The sequence below is a fragment of the Podarcis erhardii genome (genome assembly GCF_964252035.2).
Source record: "Podarcis erhardii genome assembly, chromosome: 12".
NCBI lineage: Eukaryota > Metazoa > Chordata > Lepidosauria > Squamata > Lacertidae > Podarcis > Podarcis erhardii.
The window spans coordinates 44399733-44420445 of NC_138513.1; the positions used below are offsets into that span (position 1 = coordinate 44399733).

General features: G+C 44.7%; 1 protein-coding gene across 2 annotated transcripts in view; it reads left to right on the forward strand.

Annotated features, from left to right (window-relative positions):
- Positions 1–20713, forward strand: part of ITPRID1 (ITPR interacting domain containing 1) — a 75604-nt gene that overhangs the window by 39405 nt on the left and 15486 nt on the right. For both annotated transcript variants that reach the window (XM_081834754.1, XM_081834753.1), the window contains exons 8-9: positions 1797–2362; positions 5279–5333. In XM_081834754.1, the coding sequence (XP_081690880.1) occupies positions 1797–2362; positions 5279–5333 (621 nt within the window). The remainder of the gene's footprint in view (positions 1–1796; positions 2363–5278; positions 5334–20713) is intronic.

Sequence of the window (20713 nt, forward strand, 5' to 3'; positions counted from 1 at the left end):
AATAGAAGATGGAGAATTCACTGCTTATCCTCCTTAAGAGGTCAATTACAATAGATTAAGAAACACAACAGGTCAACAAATGTTACTTTAGCCATGTGGAAAATTTGCTTTTCTGTTACTAGCAAAATTGTATAGTAGCTGCTGCTTAAATGGCACAACCACTCAGACAAGGACTGATTGTGTGGGCCTTGACCAAAACCTGAAGTGGTTGGGCCATTTATATGTTATCCCTTTCTACATAGGAGCAGCTCTCAGAAGACCAACTCTTTGGTAGCTTCTAAAAAGGCTCTTTAATATGAGGTGCTTTGTTAGCTTTTAGTTTGTAGAATGTGTGTGGGAGGTAGGGATGGGGAGAAATTTGATTCAGTTCACACTTAAAGGCAGGTCTATCAAATGCATACTTTTGGAAATAAATGAGAACCAAAGCACAGCCAATCTTCAAAATTCACACTTGTTCAAATTTTGAGATACAGTTCTCCAACCAAGCAATGCTTACCAATAAATAAATAAATCATCTGTTAGGGAAAGGCATGCATTAAAATTAATATACAAAAATGCATTATATCAGGGAAAGTTGATTGAAAAGTGTATACCGTAGTCAAAGCTGCATACAAACATGTGCTTATTCAGAGAAATATTCACTAAATGTTGATGAATTTTCATGAGGATTATGTGTGCGTGCAAAAAACCCACAAATTGCTGCAGAAATGTGGACAACTGAATTTAAAATGGGGGGGAAATGAGAAACTGAAAGAATTGAAATCAGCAGATCCTTCCATCTTTGGGGAAGGTAAAAAAATCATCCCTAGGTGGTGATAATATGACTTTGCCCATTTCTGATTTTCAAAGATCAAAGAGCCCCTTTTTCTTTTATTCTAAGCATCCTAAAATTGACACACAGGTTTAATGTAAATGTGATAAGTGTTAAAGAAAATCTGGAGTGTGTGCTTCAGGGTTTTATTGCTGAGTGAAGCATGGTTAATGAAAAGTCCAAGTCTCTGATTCACCTCTGCAAATACCCAGATTACACTCAATTAATAGTTCCCTCCGAGAGATCTTTATCATGGCAAAGGTTCTCTCCTGAGGCCATTTTCCTCACTGCAATCCAAAAATGGTTGGACCATGGGAGTCCTTTTAACAACAGCATGTTTCCCTCTTTCAGGGTTGCTGATGCATGTGTTCTAAGGTTACACATGATTAGGAAGGAATGAATCTTCCAATTCTGGTTTCTTACAGTTTCTTACAGTTGTTCATTTTTCCATTTTTAAGTTCAGTTCACTCCATTTCTACATCAGTCTACATTTTTAAGAACAAAAAAATCATATGCATTTTATTCACAGTTTTCCTAAAATGTGCAATTTCATAAGCCATTTATCCCAATCGAATGTATTCATTAATATATAACACATCATCATTAATTTATTTATTTCGTATGCATTTTGGGACCAATTTTCCCCAAACGCACATAGTTTTTGTACACATTTTTGGGGTTGAGAACTGCACCACAAAATTCAAAGAAGGGCAAATTTCAAAGGAATTTCAGTTCTGATTCATAAAATAGAGCTGCCAAACATTTATTTTACATATAATAGACATATAACTATGTACAACATGTGTGACAGCCACAAAGCTCTGCGGCAGCAACCACACTGCAGTGTTAACAATACGATCTGAGTTTAGAGATTGAGCGTTGTCTGTCTGCAGCTTGTTGTATGAAGCCTGGAAGCTTTCTAGGTTTGGTCTGCAACTAAACAAACAAATGTATAAGTTTTGTTTTCATCTGTCTCAAACGTCAGGACGTTTTCGGCAACTGGAAGTCCTGGATCATGTGACTAGTGCCTTTTCTTCTTTGCTGAATGACATCAACACCCTGCATCATAAGTCAGAAGAGAGAACTGGAGAGGAGAACTGTGCAGTGGGCTCTCCGAAGCAGAAACTTGTGGTCACACAGGCAAAGAGGAGGAGAATAGGTCAGCTCCTGAGAAAAGTGTCCAGGCAGACAACATTGCATGGCCCTCAAGTGTACCGAAATGCTGGCACATGCCAGGCCAAAGAAGACAATTCTTCTGTTGATGTGGACCTGCACATGGCAATGCGGACTGGCTTGTCTGAAAACCCTGCCTTGGTCCCTCTGAAAGAAGAACCGTTTCCAAGTGAGAAGGAGGCAAAGACTCCGCAATCCATAGCAAGTAAACCTTGGGTGTTGCCTCACCTTCCAGTGAAACTGCCTCATCTTCCTTCCACCTCTGAGATGCTCATTAAAGACAGACCACGCAAAGAACCCAATATCCTTTTGACCCATGCGCTCAGGAGAGTGTCTAGCTTAAACTGCAAGCCTTCAGATTCCTTTGAAATGGAGGAGGTAAGACAGATTGTTGTGTGTTGTGCATAGATAGGTATGGAGGCACAGAGGAAAGTTGGTTTTGGTGTACATCTTAGGTTAAAATAGTTCTACGCCACTTTCCAGTCAATGCTTGCCCAAAGTGGCTTATAGCAGTAAAAAAAATAAAGTAAACCATAAAATAGATCATTGTTACAAAATTTATGGGTTAAACCACAGAGCCTAGGACTTGCTGATCAGAAGGTCGGCGGCTCAGTCCCTGCTCCTGCCAACCTAGCAGTTTGAAAGCACGTCAAAGTGCAAGTAGATAAATAGGAACTGCTCTGGCGGGAAGGTAAATGGCGTTTCCGTGCGCTGGTCTGGTTCGCCAGAAGCGGCTTAGTCATGCTGGCCACATGACCTGGAAGCTGTACGCCAGCTCCCTTGGCCAATAAAGCGAGATGAGCACCGCAACCCCAGAGTCAGCCACGACTGGACCTAATGGTCAGGGGTCCCTTTACCTTTACCTTTATATAAAAGAATAAAACTCATCCAATGAATTAGAAATCCATAGGCCTTGAAACATAACTCTTGACCCAGTCCATCCAGTGTCAATTTCATTTTACCAGTCTTCAGTTCATCACATTTCTGTATCAATTTGTGATTTTGTCAGGAAGTCCTGAAACAATCCTCCTTTTTGTATGTAATTTCTCCTAATATGATGAATACTTATGCTGTTTTCACCAATATATGCACACTTAGGCACATTCCTCACCCCCCAACACAGTGGTACCTCAGGTTACATACGCTTCAGGTTACATACACTTCAGGTTACAGACTCTGCTAACCCAGAAATAGTGCTTCAGGTTAAGAACTTTGCTTCAGGATGAGAACAGAAATCATGCTCCGGCAGTGCAGCGGCAGCAGGAGGCCCCATTAGCTAAAATGGTGCTTCAGGTTAAGAACAGTTTCAGGTTAATAACGGACCTCCGGAACGAATTAAGTACTTAACCCGAGGTACCACTGTATACCAATTTTTGTACACAATTTTTTTGTTTGTTGAAGTGTGTACATTTCAAATAATAGGTGAGTTTTGGTTCACCACATTGTTTTGGGAAGGGCAAGTCAGGAAGAAAGAAAACCATATTTCTCCATTCTGTAGTGGAGAGTGGTGACTGGAAGATTGGAAGTCGGTTACAAGTCTTGCCAGCTTGTTCACCAAGCAGAAGTTTAGAAATAGCATGCCATTTGGGGATTGATGTGATACTAGCAACATCCTTGTTTTTAGATGCTAGCCTGTGAGCATTATAGTATGACATAATCACTGAACGATTATTTCCTATCATTAGCTATCCATGCTAATTTTGGGTCGTTATGGGTTCGGGTGTTTATGAGATATGTCTTTATGACTTAAAGTGTGAAGAGGGCAATATTTTCAAGCAGTTTGAGAAGAAGACACCCTCCCCCAAAAAACCTCAATATACCATCCCAATACTTCATTCACTTTATTGTGCTCAATTCTAAAGGTGCTTGCAGAAATATTTAAGATTCTTCATCAGAAGGTTGGCGGTTTGAATCCCCGCGACGGGGTGAGCTCCCGTTGCTCGGTCCCTGCTCCTGCCAACCTAGCTGTTCAAAAGCACTTCAAAGTGCAAGTAGATAAATAGGTACTGCTCTGGTGGGAAGGTAAACGGTGTTTCCGTGCGCTGCTCTGGTTCACCAGAAGCTGGCCACATGACCCGGAAGCTGTACACCGGCTCCCTTGGCCAATAAGGCGAGATGAGCACCACAACCCCAGAGTCGTCTGCAACGGGACCTAATGGTCAGGGGTCCCTTTACCTTTACCTTGAGACTGTACCAAGAAAAGTGCCCCCAGTTGTTATACAAGCCCTTGGTTCTCTGGCCAATGACTGGGGTCATGCTGATTTCCCTCCTCCTCTCTGTAGCCAGCTCCTGCAGAGCTACAAGATATGGAATACAAGTGTGAATAAAGACTTGGATGCAGCAGACTGAGAAAGGACATCTCTGCATCAAACTAAGTCGTCTGCCTCCCTGTCACTTGCCTGTGGGACATGAAGGTGACAGAGATGACCAGGGCATAATTTGATATGGAGATGTTTCAACAGAAAATGAGAGGGGCCCCTCAACTGTAGCAATTGCCTTCTCTGCAGTGCATTGTTCATAGTCTCCACTCTGGGTAATGTCCTGGGGCAGAATGAAAGCCATAAAGTCCTGACCATTCATATTCACAATATGAACCATGATTAATTTTTCTCAGCCCTCATTGGGCTGTTTGGGGGAAGGAGGGGGTTGCCCTTAGGGTTTTTTTTAATGCACTTGTGCTCATCCCTCCTTCTTGTTTCTCAGTGTTTTGCATTCTGGCAGCACAAATGGAGGCCAATCCATTTGGGTGAATAAGGCCCTGCCCCATGCCCCTCAAACTACCCTCAGCCAGTCACCACCTGCATTCTTACCTACAACTAGTCCAGAGAGTGGCCCTGGCTGTAAGCTTCCTCCTCCTTATTCCCAGTTTTGTAAATGTAGAACTCAACAGAGAAGAGGATGGGGGCAAATCTAGAATTAGTTGGCTCCACATATCCTTGGCTCTGGCATCCAACAGCTGCAGGTCTCCCACCTTGCCCGTCTCAATGGGCACCAGCCTACCATTGGCACTCAACACTTGATTTTTCTATTTGAGAGAGATTTCCACTAGACAAAAATGTGCTTTGACCTGGCAATAGTATCACGTGGAACAGATCTGTGTTATAAACTCGTAACTTACAGCCCCAAACCCAAGTTCTATTCTCAAAGACACATCAACAACAGAAGAACATTCAGCGTTGCTTTGTTCAGTGTTGTTTTAGTTTGAAATCCTAATGTCAAAGTGAAGAAATATACTTTTAATAGTGAACAAAAACGAGCTGCTTTAAGGAGTGTTTTCCCCCTCTCCTGTCGCAGATCCAGAGCTTTGAGGATGAATCTTCCTGGGGAAATCCTCTTGAAAGCACTTCAGGTGGGTATTAGCAACCATAATTGCTCTATAACTTTTTGCAAATTTGCCGTATGTGAGAGCCTTGGAAATGGAAATGCCAGAGATATGGACTGAGTGGTCAACCAAAAACATTCCCTCACAACCTGATGTCTTTATTCAACATATAAACCCTCTCTGTTTTGAAGGAGAGTTTCATATGGATGGATGGATGGGATTCTAGTAAGAGACAAGTTGTAAATGGGTAGGAGAGTGTAATGGAAGTAAACAAAAGAGATTGCAGGAAGTATCTTCATTTCAGTAGACTTTGATTGTTGGCGTTCCTAAGATGTGTTTCCTGAGTAATTCTTACTTGCTAGAAGGTAGGAAGTAGAGCCTGAGATTTCATGGTTGAGTTACACCAGAGATATGTGGCTTGCTGTTTGCACCATTAGCCAGTCCACTCTGCTACTAGCTCTGCATTGTTTTTTGTTCTATATAAGCAATGTCAACCGTTTAGATCTGCTCTTAGTTGCGTGCTGTGCAAGGTTTCAACTGCATCCAAAGTCTCACGAAAATCTATGCATGAATTGTGGTAGAACTGGGACCTACATTAGGTACCTTGTGGAGATGTCAAATGCAAATGCCTAGACAGCCTTCAGTTAGCATCATAAAATACCACCAGCTAATAATGTATGGAGTGGGACGTGGGTGGCACTGTGGTCTAAACCACAGAGCCTAGGACTTGCTGATCAGAAGGTAGGCGGTTCAAATCTCCACGACGGGGTGAGCTCCTGTTGCTCGGTCCCTGCTCCTGCCAACCTAGCAGTTCGAAAGCACATCAAAGTGCAAGTACATAAATAGTACTGCTCCGGCGGGAAGGTAAACGGCGTTTCTGTGCACTGCTCTGGTTCGCCAGAAGTGGCTTAGTCATGCTGGCCACATGACCCGGAAGCTGTATGCCGGCTCCCTCAGCCAATAAAGTGATATGAGCACCACAACCCCGGAGTCGGTCACGACTGGACCTAATGGTCAGGGGTCCCTTTACCTTTACCCTTTAAGGTGCTACTGGAAGGAATTTTTTTTTTATTTTGTTTCCATCATTAAAAAAAAAAAGTCTTATTTCAAAACAGAGCTTTGAAATTAGATTTTTTTTTGTCCCGAGACTTCAGGTATGGGATGAGTTAATTATTCCAAACTCCCCCTGCTCTAATTCATGTACTTTAAATCTGGCCATATTTATAAGAGTTGGTTAGGGGTACAGACTATGCTGTATGGCAGATCTAAATGAGCATGAAAGAGGAAGATTACAGACCGAGTATTTTGGTTACGTAGACATGATGAAAATACTTTCCAATGTACCTGGGTCCCTTAGCTCTAGGACCAGGCCTCCGTCCTCATCAGTTGTTCAAAATCCCCCTCCCCAAACCCCTCATGCAGTGAAATACCATTTCTTGGCTGCTGTGAGCTGTTTCTCTTAGCTGTTCCCTTTGCCAAGAATCTTGATGCTCCTTTCGTCTTTCCTTCCCCTTGAGCCGATGGCAGAGACTTAATTCTAAAAGACACTCAAACCCCAAGCATCTCTAGATAACTTCCAAGGAATACCGGAGTGTTTTCGAGCAATTTGTGTGTGTGTGTGTGTGTGTGTGTGTGTTCTACACAAAATATTACGATTTTTATTAGGCAATTTTATCATTGTTATAAATAAGTAATTGTACTGGGGAGAAGGGATAATCCTTATTTAATTAAATTCATCTATACTCCCAGGTTGGCAGCAACCAGACATATGTGAGACTAATACCCACAGCCTGCCTTGTATACATGCGCAATTAAAAATTCACTCTACAGTAGCACTGGCAGTTTAGTGTTGCTTTTGGCATTTACAAATTCTTTTATTTTGTGACTTTTCCCCCACCATACACATATGCTGGAGCAGATGTTGCTTATTTGTTGTTTATTCAAATCTGTAAGCTCTGGCAGCAAACGCCATTGTTCTGTAATGAAGCTTTGCTCACTGTCCTGTATTAGGGAGGCCCAGCAAATGTCTGACAGGCACTTAGCTCCCAGCAGGAGGATGTACGCATTTTACCAGCAATTTATACATCCATTTGAGGGTCCTGGCTGCGGGGCAGTGCAAAGGAATGGAAAGGCATAGAGCATAGGGAAAATCAGGGCAGCCTGGTCGTAGGGGCCTTGTCTTTTATTTTCACCCGAACTTACGTGGTGTGCAGATTCGCGGTTCAGCACCTGGGAACAGAGTTGTTATTGCACACCAGTGCTTTCCCCTTTTCAGCTGGCTTTTGGGGAGGACGTGAAGGTGACTAAGATAGCATGTGGCTGAAAATTCAGCAGCAGCAGCAGCAACCCTTAATTGTCACAGGTATGGCATTTGTGCGTGTTGGTGTCCATCAACACCAACACCAGTGTGGTGTAGTGGTTAAGAGCGGTAGACTCGTAATCTGGTGAACCGGGTTCGCGTCTCCGCTCCTCCACCTGCAGCTGCTGGGTGACCTTGGGCCAGTCACACTTCTCTGAAGTCTCTCGGCCCCACTCACCTCACAGAGTGTTTGTTGTGGGGGAGGAAGGGAAAGGAGAATGTTAGCCGCTTTGAGACTCCTTCGGGTAGTGATAAAGCGGGATATCAAATCCAAACTCTTCTTCTTTGGGCTTGTCCCCCTGCCTCTTCTCCCCTCCACCCCAGGCAGCTTTTTCCAAGGGGCCCCTGACCAAAGAAGGAACGGCTGATCCCCAAACCGGCTCTGCTAATGCAAGAACATCCGTTGGCTGAAAAGCCCCCTTTGCAGCCCAAGAGGCAATCAATCAGAGAAAGTAACCACCTCCATCTGGCACACGGTAGCCTGGATACTCACTTCCGCAGCCTTTTGCGATTCATCTTGTCCCAACAAGTGGTGCCAGGGACCAAACCGCACTCGAGTCTTTCCAGCAGCTGGGTACGTTTACCTCCCCAGCCTGCTGAGCTGACATATTAGCTCCCCTGACTTATTGAGTGGCAATGCTTTTAATTATCACACCTTCCCTTCCTCCTCCTCCTCCTCCTCCTCCTTGCAATCTCTTTCACATACAGTTTGGCACCATGGGAATATCTGCAGAAGGCAATCGGCATTTTTCTTAATTGACTGTGTTCCAATAGTGTGAATCCTGTTTATTATCCTCCCGTAAAGTACATATGGGAACGATTGCTTGATGGCGAGAAAGAGTGCCACAATCATTTCCCTGTTTCTGATGGCGGCGGGCAAGTTGTGTTGGTTTTCACAGATGGTAGTTGCTTGCCAAAAGCTAAAGATGGGCAAAAGGTATTATGTGTGCACTTATTATTTAAAATCTCTCTTCCCCTCCCCCCAGTCACATTTCTTCAAATCACATCTCTTAAATTTCCTATGAAGTCCTATGGTTTGCATAGTTTATCTGAAAATATCTGCATGTTGACGAATAATGGGCAGGAATAAATAGAATGATGTTTAATGCATGGTCCTTACCATTTGATAGGATTGGCTATTGGTTTTTCTTTTTAAAAATCTGGTATAAGAGAGAGCACCACAACAGTTCATAGTTCCCTGTCTTTCTTTCTTTCCCAGCTGTTACGTCTTGTCCACTTACACCCTTGCCTAATATTTTTGAGCTGTAACATAACCTCATAGAATTATGGGATATAACTGCATTGGCAGATGCAATTGCAATAGGCTGGCGCTAAACATCTGAGAGGCTGAGTATCCCAGGTCACCATCAAACATCTGGAAATAGCAGAGGAATGCCAATTTCCAGTGATTTCCTCATAAGCCTGCCTCCCACCTAGAGCCAGGGTACCAGATGTTTATTGCCACATCTCTGGGAAGGCTGACGTGGAAGAAGGAGAATGCTCCAGCTGGGTAGAAGCAATGAGTGAGAAAAGGGATAAGCGTAGCCCTTCAGCCTGCAGCTTCTCCTCAAGAAATTGGCCCATGTCCTCCTTTCCACCAAGAACCTCAAGATAGTGGTCATGGTTCTCCTCCCCATTTTGTTCTAGCAAGAACCCAGGTCAGGCTAACTGGTTCAAGATCACCTAGAGCAACCATTCTCAACCTGTGGTTCCCCAGATGTTGCTGAACTACAACTCCCATCACCCCTAGCTACCAAGGCCAGAGCTCAGGGATGATGGGAGTTGTAGTCCAACAACATCTGGGGACCCACAGGTTGAGAACCGCTGACCTAGAGAGTTTCATGATTGAGTGGGGATGAGAACCCTGGTCTCCTAGGTCCTAGTCTGTCACTATGACCACTTCACTGATCCCCAGTGAGAGGGTCACAACATAGTTCTCCCTGTGGTTTTTATGGCATGCTCTCATCACCTGTAGAGGCAGCATCTGCAAGGTAGCAATGTCAAACATCGATGTAGGGCAGAACCCAATGACTTTTACTCAGGGTAGACCCACTGAGATTAATGAACACGCTAGCTCTATGCATTGCACTAGGACTACTTTGAGTAAAACATCATTGAACACCATCCACAACTTCCCCATCTATGGCTGTCCAATGCCAGAGTCATCCAGACCATTGGGTGAGGAGGGATAGTGAATGACTGCAGCCAGAGCAAGTCTTACAAACTTATCAAAGGTTCTCTCCCAGTCCTACCTGCAGGTGCCAGGGAGGGATTCATAGAATCATAGAATCTTAGAACTGGGAGAGACCCAAGGGTCATCTAGTCCAACCCCCTGCCATGCAGGAATCTCAGCTAAAGCATCCATGACAGATGGCCATCCAACATCTGCTTAAAAACCTACAAGGAAGGAGAGTCCACCACCTCTCGTGGGAGTCTGTTCCACTGCCAAACAGCTCTTACTGTCAGAAAAATTTTCCGAATGGTTAATTGGAATCTCCTTTCTTGTAACTTGGAGCCATTGCCTCGAGTCCTACCCTCCCAAGCAGGAGAAAACAAGCATGCTCCCTCTTTCATGTGACAGCCCTTAAGATATTTGAAGATGGCTATCATGTCTCCTCTCAGTTCCCTCTTTTCCAGGCTAAACATACCCAGCTCCTTCATGCACTCCTCGTAAGGCTTAGTTTCCAGACCCTTGATCATTTGGGTTGCCCTCCTCTGCACACACTCCAGCTTGTCAGCATCCTTCTTAAATTGTGGTGCCCAGAATTGGACGCAGTGTGGTCTGACCAAAGCAGAATAGAGTGGTACTACAGTGGACACTCGAGTTGTGAACGTGATCTGTATGGGAGGTACATTCGCAACCCAAAGCATTCGCAACCTGCAGCATCGCGTCTGCGTGGGTTGCGATTCGGCACTTCAGTGCATGCGCAAAGTGCGATTTAGGGCTTCTGTGCCTGCGCGACCGCCGAAACTCGGAAGTAACCTGTTCCAGTACTTCTGGTTTTCAGCGTGTCCGTAACCCGAGAAACCGCAACCTGAAGCGTCTGTAACCCGAGGTATGACTGTATTTCTTCCCTTGGTCTGGACACCTTACTTCTGTTGATGAACCCGGGACCTTCTGCATGCAAAGTAGCTCTACCACTGAACCATCCCCCTTTCCTTAAGTTTGCAGCTTCAGCGGCCGCTATTTAATGCCCCTTCCTTAAGTTTGCAGCTTCAGCGGCCACTATTTAATGCCAGCTGTTCCTTCCTACTATCCACTGCTCCTCTGAAACAATCTTCCTTTTTTCTCGTGTTTCATTTACACTACAGTGGTGCCCCGCAAGACAAATGCCTCGCAAGACGAAAAACCAGCTAGACGAAAGGGTTTTCCATTTTTCGAGGCGCTTCGCAAGACGAATTTCCCTATGGGCTTGCTTCGCAAGACGAAAACATCTTGCGAGTCTTGCGAGTTTTTTCGCTTTCCCCCCTTTTTCTAAGCCGCTAAGCCGCTAATAGCACTAAGCCACTAATAGCGCTAATCCACTAAGCCACTAATAGGGTTGCTTCGCAAGACAAAGAGTCTCGCAGAACGGATTCTTTTCGTCTTGCAAGGCACCACTGTACAGCCTTCAGGACCTTTTCACTCTGTTCACCAAATACTCTTCATGTTACAGTCTTCAACACAATCATCAAGTGACGGCATTAGAAGGAAACAAATGTGTATGCCATCTCTCTGTGTGTATGAAAAAGTCTACCGCCTAATCTAGGCAGAGAGGTTAACTGCATCGCTGAGCACCGTAACAAAGATTTAGGTGTTACAATGCACTGGGAATTTGCCAGCCTTAAGTCTGACATGGAAAAGGTCTTCATCCTGTCCAAATGTATTCATGTGTGACTCTCCTAATGTCACCAGCAGCCTGCCATGGGTCCCAGGGTCCCTCCACCACATTACCATGCTGTTTTGCTCGCTAGTCAAAATGAGCATGTCACATTGTCACTCAATGATACTGAGCTTCCAACTTTGCCTTCCCCTCTCCTCGTCTGCAAATAATCCCTGGCCGCCTCGCTACGATCCCAGTTGCCTCTTGTTGGGAATGTGAGGGGAAAGATGTGGCCGTGGACGCTCACAAAATCCTAAAGAGTTGAAGTGCTTTGGGGAAAGCCTCAAGCTAATCTCAGACGTTGCTTTTCCTCTGCGGCAGGAGATTGACGTATCAGCCTCTTTGCAGAGCTCAATCAAGGTCTGGCTTAGATGAAATCAAGATAAAAGGAACCGCCGTCTCAAATATTAATCACCTTCCTTGACTAAGAACATAAGAAGAGGCCCTCTGGATCAGACAAGCAGTCTGTCTGGTCCAACATCCAGTTTCCATAGTGGCCAACTGGCCAGGCTAGAAGATCTCTGGTCTTCGGTCTCTGGTCTTCAGTGGCATGTGGCCCCTGAATCCTGAAGGCTGCATATGGCCGTCCTGGCTGATAGCCAATGATAGGCTTATTCTGTGCAACAAAGGGACGCGGGTGGCGCTGTGGGTTAAACCACAGAGCCTAGGACTTGCCGATCAGAAGGTCGGTGGTTTGAATCCCCACGACCGGGTGAGCTCTTATTGCTCGTTCCCTGCTCCTGCCAACCTAGCAGTTTGAAAGCACGTCAAAGTGCAAGTAGATAAATAGGTACCGCTCCAGCGGAAAGGTAAACGGCGTTTCCATGTGCTGCTCTGGTTCTCCAGAAGCAGCTTAGTCATGCTGGCCACATGACCCGGAAGCTGTCTGCGGACAAACACCGGCTCCCTCAGCCAATAAAGCGAGATGAGTGCCGCAACCCCAGAGTCGGTCACGACTGGACCTAATGGTCAGGGGTCCCTTTACCTTTACCTATGCAACAGGAGTGGGGAATCTGTGGCCCACCAAATGTTCCTGGGCTGCATTTCCCATCAACCCCAGCCAGCAGAAGCAGTAGGGGTGGTGTGTGGTAGTCACAGCTTAGCCCCCCATCATCATCATCATTAGTTAAATTTATATACTGACCTTCACAGGCCTGCGGGTCTCAGGGCAGTTCAAAATTCCAATATAAAAGCACAAAATGTCTGACAAAAATGAGAACGAGAACTGAACAAACCTGCCCACTCTCCCTTCCCACAAGCGCATTTAAAAGGGCATTGGAGGTCAACCAGCCAAAGGCCTGGTTGAAAAAGAACGTTTTCGCCTGTCGCCTAAAGGTGTATAATGTAGGCGCCAGAACCTCCCTGTGGAGAGCATCTCACAAATGGGGAGCCACCACAGAAAAGGCCCTTTCTTGTGTTGTCACCCTCCAGACCTCATGTGGAGGAGGCACATGAAGAAGAGCCTCTGATGATTCTTGCAGAGTCTGGGACGGTTTAGATGGGGAAAGGTGGTCCTTGTGGTATTGTGGTTCTGAGCCATTTAAGGCTTTATAGGTCAAAACCAGTGCTTTGAATTGGGCCCAGAAACTAATAGGCAGCCTACACAGTCAGGCCAGGATCAAACTTGACATGAGCCAACAGTGTGACGCGGCAGCTAAAAAAGCCAATGCAATTCTGGGCTGCATCAATAGGAGTATAGCATCTAGATCAAGGGAAGTAATAGTGCCACTGTATTCTGCTCTGGTCAGACCTCACCTGGAGTACTGTGTCCAGTTCTGGGCACCACAGTTCAAGAAGGACACTGACAAACTGGAACGTGTCCAGAGGAGGGCAACCAAAATGGTCAAAGGCCTGGAAACGATGCCTTATGAGGAAAGGCTAAGGGAGCTGGGCATGTTTAGTCTGGAGAAGAGGAGGTTAAGGGGTGATATGATAGCCATGTTCAAATATATAAAAGGATGTCACATAGAGGAGGGAGAAAGGTTGTTTTCTGCTGCTCCAGAGAAGCGGACACGGAGCAATGGTTCCAAACTACAAGAAAAAAGATTCCACCTAAACATTAGGAAGAACTTCCTGACAGTAAGAGCTGTTTGACAGTGGAATTTGCTGCCAAGGAGTGTGGTGGAGTCTCCTTCTTTGGAGGTCTTTAAGCAGAGACTTGACAACCATATGTCAGGAGTGCTCTGATGGTGTTTCCTGCTTGGCAGGGGGTTGGACTCGATGGCCCTTGTGGTCTCTTCCAACTCTATGATTCTATACCAAATCAAACCATTGGTCTAGTTGGTTCAATCCTGTGTGCCCTGACTGGTAGGAATTCTTTGGGGTTTCAGGCAGGAGTCCTTACCTCCCTGCTTGGAAATCCCATGGATTGAAGTTGGGACAAGGCATATATTCTGTCTCTGAGCTGTGGCTCTGGCACAGCAGTTTACTTGTGTGTAAAAAGTGAAAGCAACACATGAACTGGCTCTTATGTTTCTCTGGAACTCAATGAAAGGACAGCAGATTGCATTGCCTCTCCATGACAAAAGCCAACCATCCCTGCTTAAGAGTCTTGAATTGTGCAATGCTGTAGCACCCGTGGCCACACCAAACTTTCTTGTGTTCATTCTCACATGCACATTGGACGTATAGAAGCGGATGCATGGACTCAGATTCCTCCTCAGCTATCTCCGGTCTCTTCACTCATTGAATGATCAGCCTGATGACTGGGGAGTGGCGATTTGCATTGCCTAACCCAGTACCGTGTCTACTTTACAATTTGTTTATTTATTTTGCTGCTATTGCCCAAATGGGGAGGATGGAGAAATTTGCTGGTGTGGGGAAATTAGACTCCCCCCCCCCAAAAAAAAAACCCCTGGGGTTAGCCACCTGGGCTGTAACATAATGTTGCTTCGCACCGTCTTTTCTACAGTTGACAGTGAATAGTCTCTTCCTTCCATAAAGACTTTTCAGTTGTGGAATCTCCAACAACCCCAGTTCTCCCAAAACCATTTTTATCTCGCTTCCATCTCTTGGAAGCTGCGGGGTGTGAAGGTCTGCCGCAGCACCAATGGCATTTCTGCACTTCCAAACACTCACAGCTTTGTGTCTCATTTCATTAGAACTCAACACAGATGTCAGCCGGCTTTTTCACTGTTTGGCAAGGATTAGGAACTGGACTAAAGCCAGTTAGTGAGATGAAGATAATATGAACAACTGGGAAGGCAGGACACTGTGAGAAACTGACAAAGATGCATTACATACAGGAAATGGTCCAAAGCCATCTTTTAAGGTGGTTTGGCAACTTGGGGTTCTGTGGATAACCTCCCCATTATATTGGAACCAGTGGCAAAAATATGTTAAGATGCTTCCAATCCTTCTAAAATGGGTTTTAATATTATGCTTTTGCCTCTGAGATAATAATAATAATAATTTATTATTTGTACCCCGCCCATCTGGCTGGGTTTCCCCAGCCACTCTGGGCGGCTTCCATAGAAACCAAAAATACAGTAAAATATCACAGATTAAAAACTTCCCTGAATGTCAGGTAGTTATTTATCGCTTTGACATCTGATGGGAGGGCGTTCCACAGGGCGGGTGCCACTACCGAGAAGGCCCTCTGCCTGGTTCCCTGTAGCTTTGCTTCTCGCAATGAGGGAACTGCCAGAAGGCCCTCGGCGCTGGACCTCAGCGTCCGGGCAGAACGATGGGGGTGGAGACGCTCCTTCAGGTATACTGGGCCGAGGCCGTTCAGGGCTTTAAAGGTCAACACCAGCACTTTGAATTGTGCTCGGAAATATACTGGGAGCCAATGTAGGTCTTTGAAGACCGGTGTTATGTGGTCTCGGCGGCTGCCCCCAGTCACCAGTCTAGCTGCCGCATTCTGGATTAGTTGTAGTTTCCGAGTCACCTTCAAAGGTAGCCCCACGTAGAGCGCATTGCAGTAGTCCAAGCGAGAGATAACTAGAGCATGCACCACTCTGGCGAGACAGTCTGCGGGCAGGTAGGGTCTCAGCCTACGTACCAGGTGGAGTTGGTAGACAGCTGCCCTGGATACAGAATTGACCAGCGCCTCCATGGACAGCTGTGAGTCCAAAATGACTCCCAGGCTGCGCACCTGGTCGTTCAGGGGCACAGAATCCAAACTGGTCAAGGTCACCACAGGTGCTTTTTGAAAGACCCTCGATTCCTCCCACCCTGAACTATACTTTTCCTAGCCCTGCACCAGCACTGTAGCATCCTATCAAATCTGCACAAGACGGTGGGGAGAGAGATAGAAAGCATTGCAGTGGGGGTCATAGTTATTTCTTTTGCTGCTGTTGTTGCTATGTATTACCCACCCTTTACTCTAAGGTCCCAGGATGGGTTGCAACGTTAAGACACAGCATTATTAATATAACAATATAATTTTATAATGGGACGTGGGTGGCGCTGTGGGTTAAACCACAGAGCCTAGGACTTGCCGATCAGAAGGTCAGCAGTTCGAATCCCCGCGATGGGGTGAGCTCCTGTTGCTCGGTCGCTGCTCCTGCCAACCTAGCAGTTCAAAAGCACGTCAAAGTGCAAGTAAATAAATAGGTACCGCTCCGGCGGGAAGGTAAACGGCGTTTCCGTGTGCTGCTCTGGTTCGCCAGAAGCGGCTTAGTCATGCTGGTCACATGATCCGGAAGCTGTACGCTGGCTCCCTTGGCCAATAAAGCGAGATGAGCGCCGCAACCCCAGAGTTGGCCACAACTGGACCTAACGGTCAGGGGTCCCTTTACCTATAATTTTATAATAATAATTACATATGTTATAATATATTATATAATTATATAGTTGTTAACTCTTTATTGTCAAAAGAGGACACTCGCAGTAGTTTCTACGGCTCTGAACCCCGACAAACACCAGTCCAGCATCCAGGCAGCTGTACTCTAGGCAGCAGTTGCAGCAACCACTGAATAAATGAACGACTCTTTATTTGCATCAGCCATCGGTCATAGCAATAAAACAACAATACGATATACAAAGGATAGAAATAAAAAGTCAGTTATATAAAATACATTTTAGGGTTTTGAATCAATAGTAAAATAGTGGCTCTTATTCTGATTGCCCCAGCTAAAAACCTTGCAACCTTTGCTGTCACCTGCTCATCTTGATCTGCCAAGAGAAAGGACACCGTGGCAGTGGTTGGGCGACTTTCCGTTTGGTCACTTTCCTCTTCCAGCTTTCAGTTTTTCTTTCCTCTGACTACTGGAGTGTTTGTGGGAGAGATTCCCCCATGAATTCATAATATAGGGTATGTATCTGCCCCTCTGCAAATTTTGGGCTTTCCTTCAGCATTCTGATACTTCTCTCTTGTTTTTCAGTTGGCTCTGTTCAGACTCCATTTCTATCAGCCCTCACACACCTGAGTTTGCCGTTAGATGGAGTGATATTTTTGCTAGCCACCATTTGTCAATACTTGGCTGCAGATGTACAACGGCAATTATATTTGACATCCGTCTTGTGATGCAATTGTATTAACAACTCATTCCTTGGGCCAGTTTAATTTCTAATTTCTTTTCCAGAATTCCAATGCTGAATTTTTAGATTGGATCTCAGTTTTGACATTGGGAAGTTCCACATATTTCGAGCTTTGCAAAATGTCATTTTGGCATTATTACAAAGAATAGTAGTAAAGAAACAAAACTTGAGCAGTTGGATGTAAAATCCCCTGGGCTTCATTAATTTGATGTTAGTTGGTCTAAGCCACTTGAATGCCTAGGTTGAGGGGAAGTTCTGTTTTGTTCACATTTTAATGCAAAGCTACTTAATCCACACTTCCGAACCAGATTTTCAAAATTCATACATCTCTGAATTTTGCGAGGCAATTCTCCGAGCAAACAATTTGTGCAAACATGCATATGTTAGGAAAATAGTTGCATTAAAATTCATATATTAGAAAATGCAATTAAAAATGCATTATATTAGGGGAAATTGCTCACAAAGATTATTAGCCAAACCTGCATACAAAACTATGCTTGCAAGCAGAAATTTGCACTAGAACGCTGACAAATTTCCAAAAGAAAATTTGCAAATTATTGTGAACTGAATTCAAGATTGGAAAAGGGAGAAAATGAGAGAAGCAAAATTGACCAATCTTTCCATGCTAAAGTGTTTAATTTAACACAGCTCTATCTACTGTGGTGCGTCAGTTCCTCCACCAGTCCATGATAACACACACTGAGTACATTGTCTTCCACCTTAATATGTTTTGCAATTTAGTGGCATATAAATACTTTTATAAATAAAGAAATATAATGTGCGGTTTTCTCAGATGTGAACCCAGCCAGGTTCAGTTGGTTTTGCTCTTAAATTTGCATGCATCTGATTGCAGCCTTAGTCTTTAATTTTTTTGCTCCATTGCTATTCCTACATTCAAAAGGAACAGAGGCATTGTAAAAGAGTTTATCTGAGTGTTCACGTATTTCAAGTTTTACACTGGAGGTTTGTCTGCTGCTGCCACCTACTGGTCATTTTAAGGTTTGAAGTTAAGGTTTTTAAATTGCTCTGTTACGTTGGTTTCCTTGGTCTGTTGCATTTAGTAGACTAGCATGGCTTAAATTAGTTTTGTAGCTTTTATATGTCAGAGAAATTCTGCTGACCTTTTTGGGAATATGATTTTGCTGAGGAAAAGCAAACTCTGTAAGGCTTTAAATCTCAAGCATCTCGTCAGAAGCAAGGTGTTTATTAAATTCAAAAAATAGGTTTATATCTGAATATAACCAGGTAGGGCAATTTTCTACCAGGATTACTAATTTCCCAAAGAGACTGCAATGTGTGGCACAACTGCATGTGCACCTACTCAGAAGTAAGTCCCTCAGAATTCAGTGAGGCTCCTCTCATGTAAATCTGCATAGCCCAAAAGTTCCTTTATTTAAAAATGTCTGTTGTTTGAAACACCTTGGGCCCTATTTTTCCAGTAAAATTTATTTCTACACCATCTCTGTGATCGGTTGCCTTTGTTTTTAAAGTGAAGATCTGTGTCCTCCTTTGGTCTTTGCTTTAGCTTTGCTTTAGCAGCAGCAGCAGTTAAAATTAGCAGGTAATTTATTAGTGTTACTATCGTGATCTTTGCTTTTACAGCCTTCCTTATGCCCTGTAACAAAAAAAAGTTACATAATTGTATTTACCTTTGCTGCTGTGGCCTTTGGACATCTGGAATTAATAATAAACCTGAAACAGATCCACAGAGCACGACAGCAGAATGACTTCTTAGCAAGATCAATGTGTGACTTTTTAAAAATGTAAAGCTTCAAATGGAACGTTACACTTGAAGAAGAGTCAGCGGTGGTAAATAGCTAGAGTTTAGCATGTGTGGGTCCCATGCACATCCACCTCCTCATTTATGGGATGCTCTAGGGTTGTCCGGCTTCAGTCTAGTGATGGCACCTATTGTTTAAAAGCTGCAGGGCACTGTGTGTTTGTGAAGCCTATTCTGGTCTGGCAGAAGTGTCCATTATGAATACAGCGGCAGTCAGGGTACCACTCTTCTTTGGAATTGTGTTCTTAATGTTGTGCGCCACCCTGGGATCTTTGGATCAAGAGTGGTGTACAAATCGAAGAAATATAAATAAGTAAATAAATTCCGCATTTTTCGCTCCATAAGACACACTTTTTTCCTCCTAAAAGGTAAGGGGGAATGTTGGTGCGTCTTAGGGAGCAAATGTGGTCGATCGCTGGCTCCCTTTCCGGCCCTTTGCCCAGGCCTCCATTGTTGAATGTTCTGCAGAATGAGGCCGTTTGTTTCCCCAGCAACATGTGACTGGCTGGTTAGATTATCTGTCTAGAAAATGTAGAAACGGCTCCCTCTCCTTTCCTAAAGAAGCTGCAGAACTGTGAGTTGAACCCCATAAAAACAGGATTTTCCCTTTTTGCAAAAGAAGTTGCACAACTTTGAGCTGATCCTCCAAAAAATGGGGCTTTCCCCCTTTGCAAAAGAAGCTGCACAACTGTGAGCTGATCCCCCCCCAAAACAGGGCTTTCCCCCTTTCCTCCTCTAAAAACTAGGTGCGTCATATGGTCAGGTGTATCTTATGGAGCGAAAAATATGGTAAATAAATAAAGGCTCAGCACCTACTTGGATGAGGCCAATCTGACTAGGCAATGACACAGGATCAACAACTGGAAGGTAAGGAGGCGCTGTGGATAACAGGTCTCACCCATGTGAAGTTGGACTTTTTATTATTATTATTATTATTATTATTATTATTATTATTATTATTATTATTATTTATACCCCACCCTCCCCGGCCAGAGCCAGGCTCAGGGCGGCTAACAACAGTAAAATTACAGTAAAAACATAATGGGGGGCAGTTTAAAATACAGGTTAAAATGCAGTTTAAAATGCAGCCTCATCAAAACCATAAGGGGAGGGAAACATAAGGGTCAGACTGAGTCTAAAGGCCAGGTGGAACAGCTCTGTCTTGCAGGCCCTGTGAAAAGATGTCAAGTCCTGCAGGGCCCTTGTCTCTTGTGACAGAGCGTTCCACCACACTGGGGCCAGTACTGAAAAGGCCCTGGCCCTGGTGGAGACCAATCTAACCTCCTTGAAGCTTGGGACCTCCAAAATGTTGTCATTTGTGGACCTTAAGGTCCTCCGCGGGACATACCAGGAGAGGCGGTCCCATAGGTATGTGGGTCCTAGGCCGCATAGGGCTTTAGTGGTCAAAACCAGCACCATTGTAGCAGCATCATGGGATGAATTTGCAGAAATGTGGCTCCTCTGGCACCTCTGGAATAATACATGCCCACATGACCTGCCTTCCTCCTACATGCATAGCCATTGGAAGAGTCTGGTTGCATACAAACTGCATATTCATAAGCACTGTGCATGCCTGTGGCGTTTGCCCATTCATTTAGAAAATGTTTGAACGGGGGGGGGGAGAGATAGGGTTAAAAATATAGACCAATAGGAAAGCTGGGGCGGAGCCTACCTGTGTATAAGAGGGCTTAGCCCGAGGTTTGAGTTAGTTGTTGTTGGGAGTTGTTGGTGGGCAGTTGGTTGGTTTCAGTGGGTTGGCTGGTTGGGAAAGGCAGTTGGAGAAGCAGTTGGCTGGCAGTTGGAAATAGAGAGACAGTTAGGGTAGTGGGTTCTTGAGTGAGGGGAGGTAGAAGAGATAGAGAGGGGAAAATAAGACTAAGAAAGTAAAGAGCAGCAACGTTTGGAATGCCGGAAAGGTTTG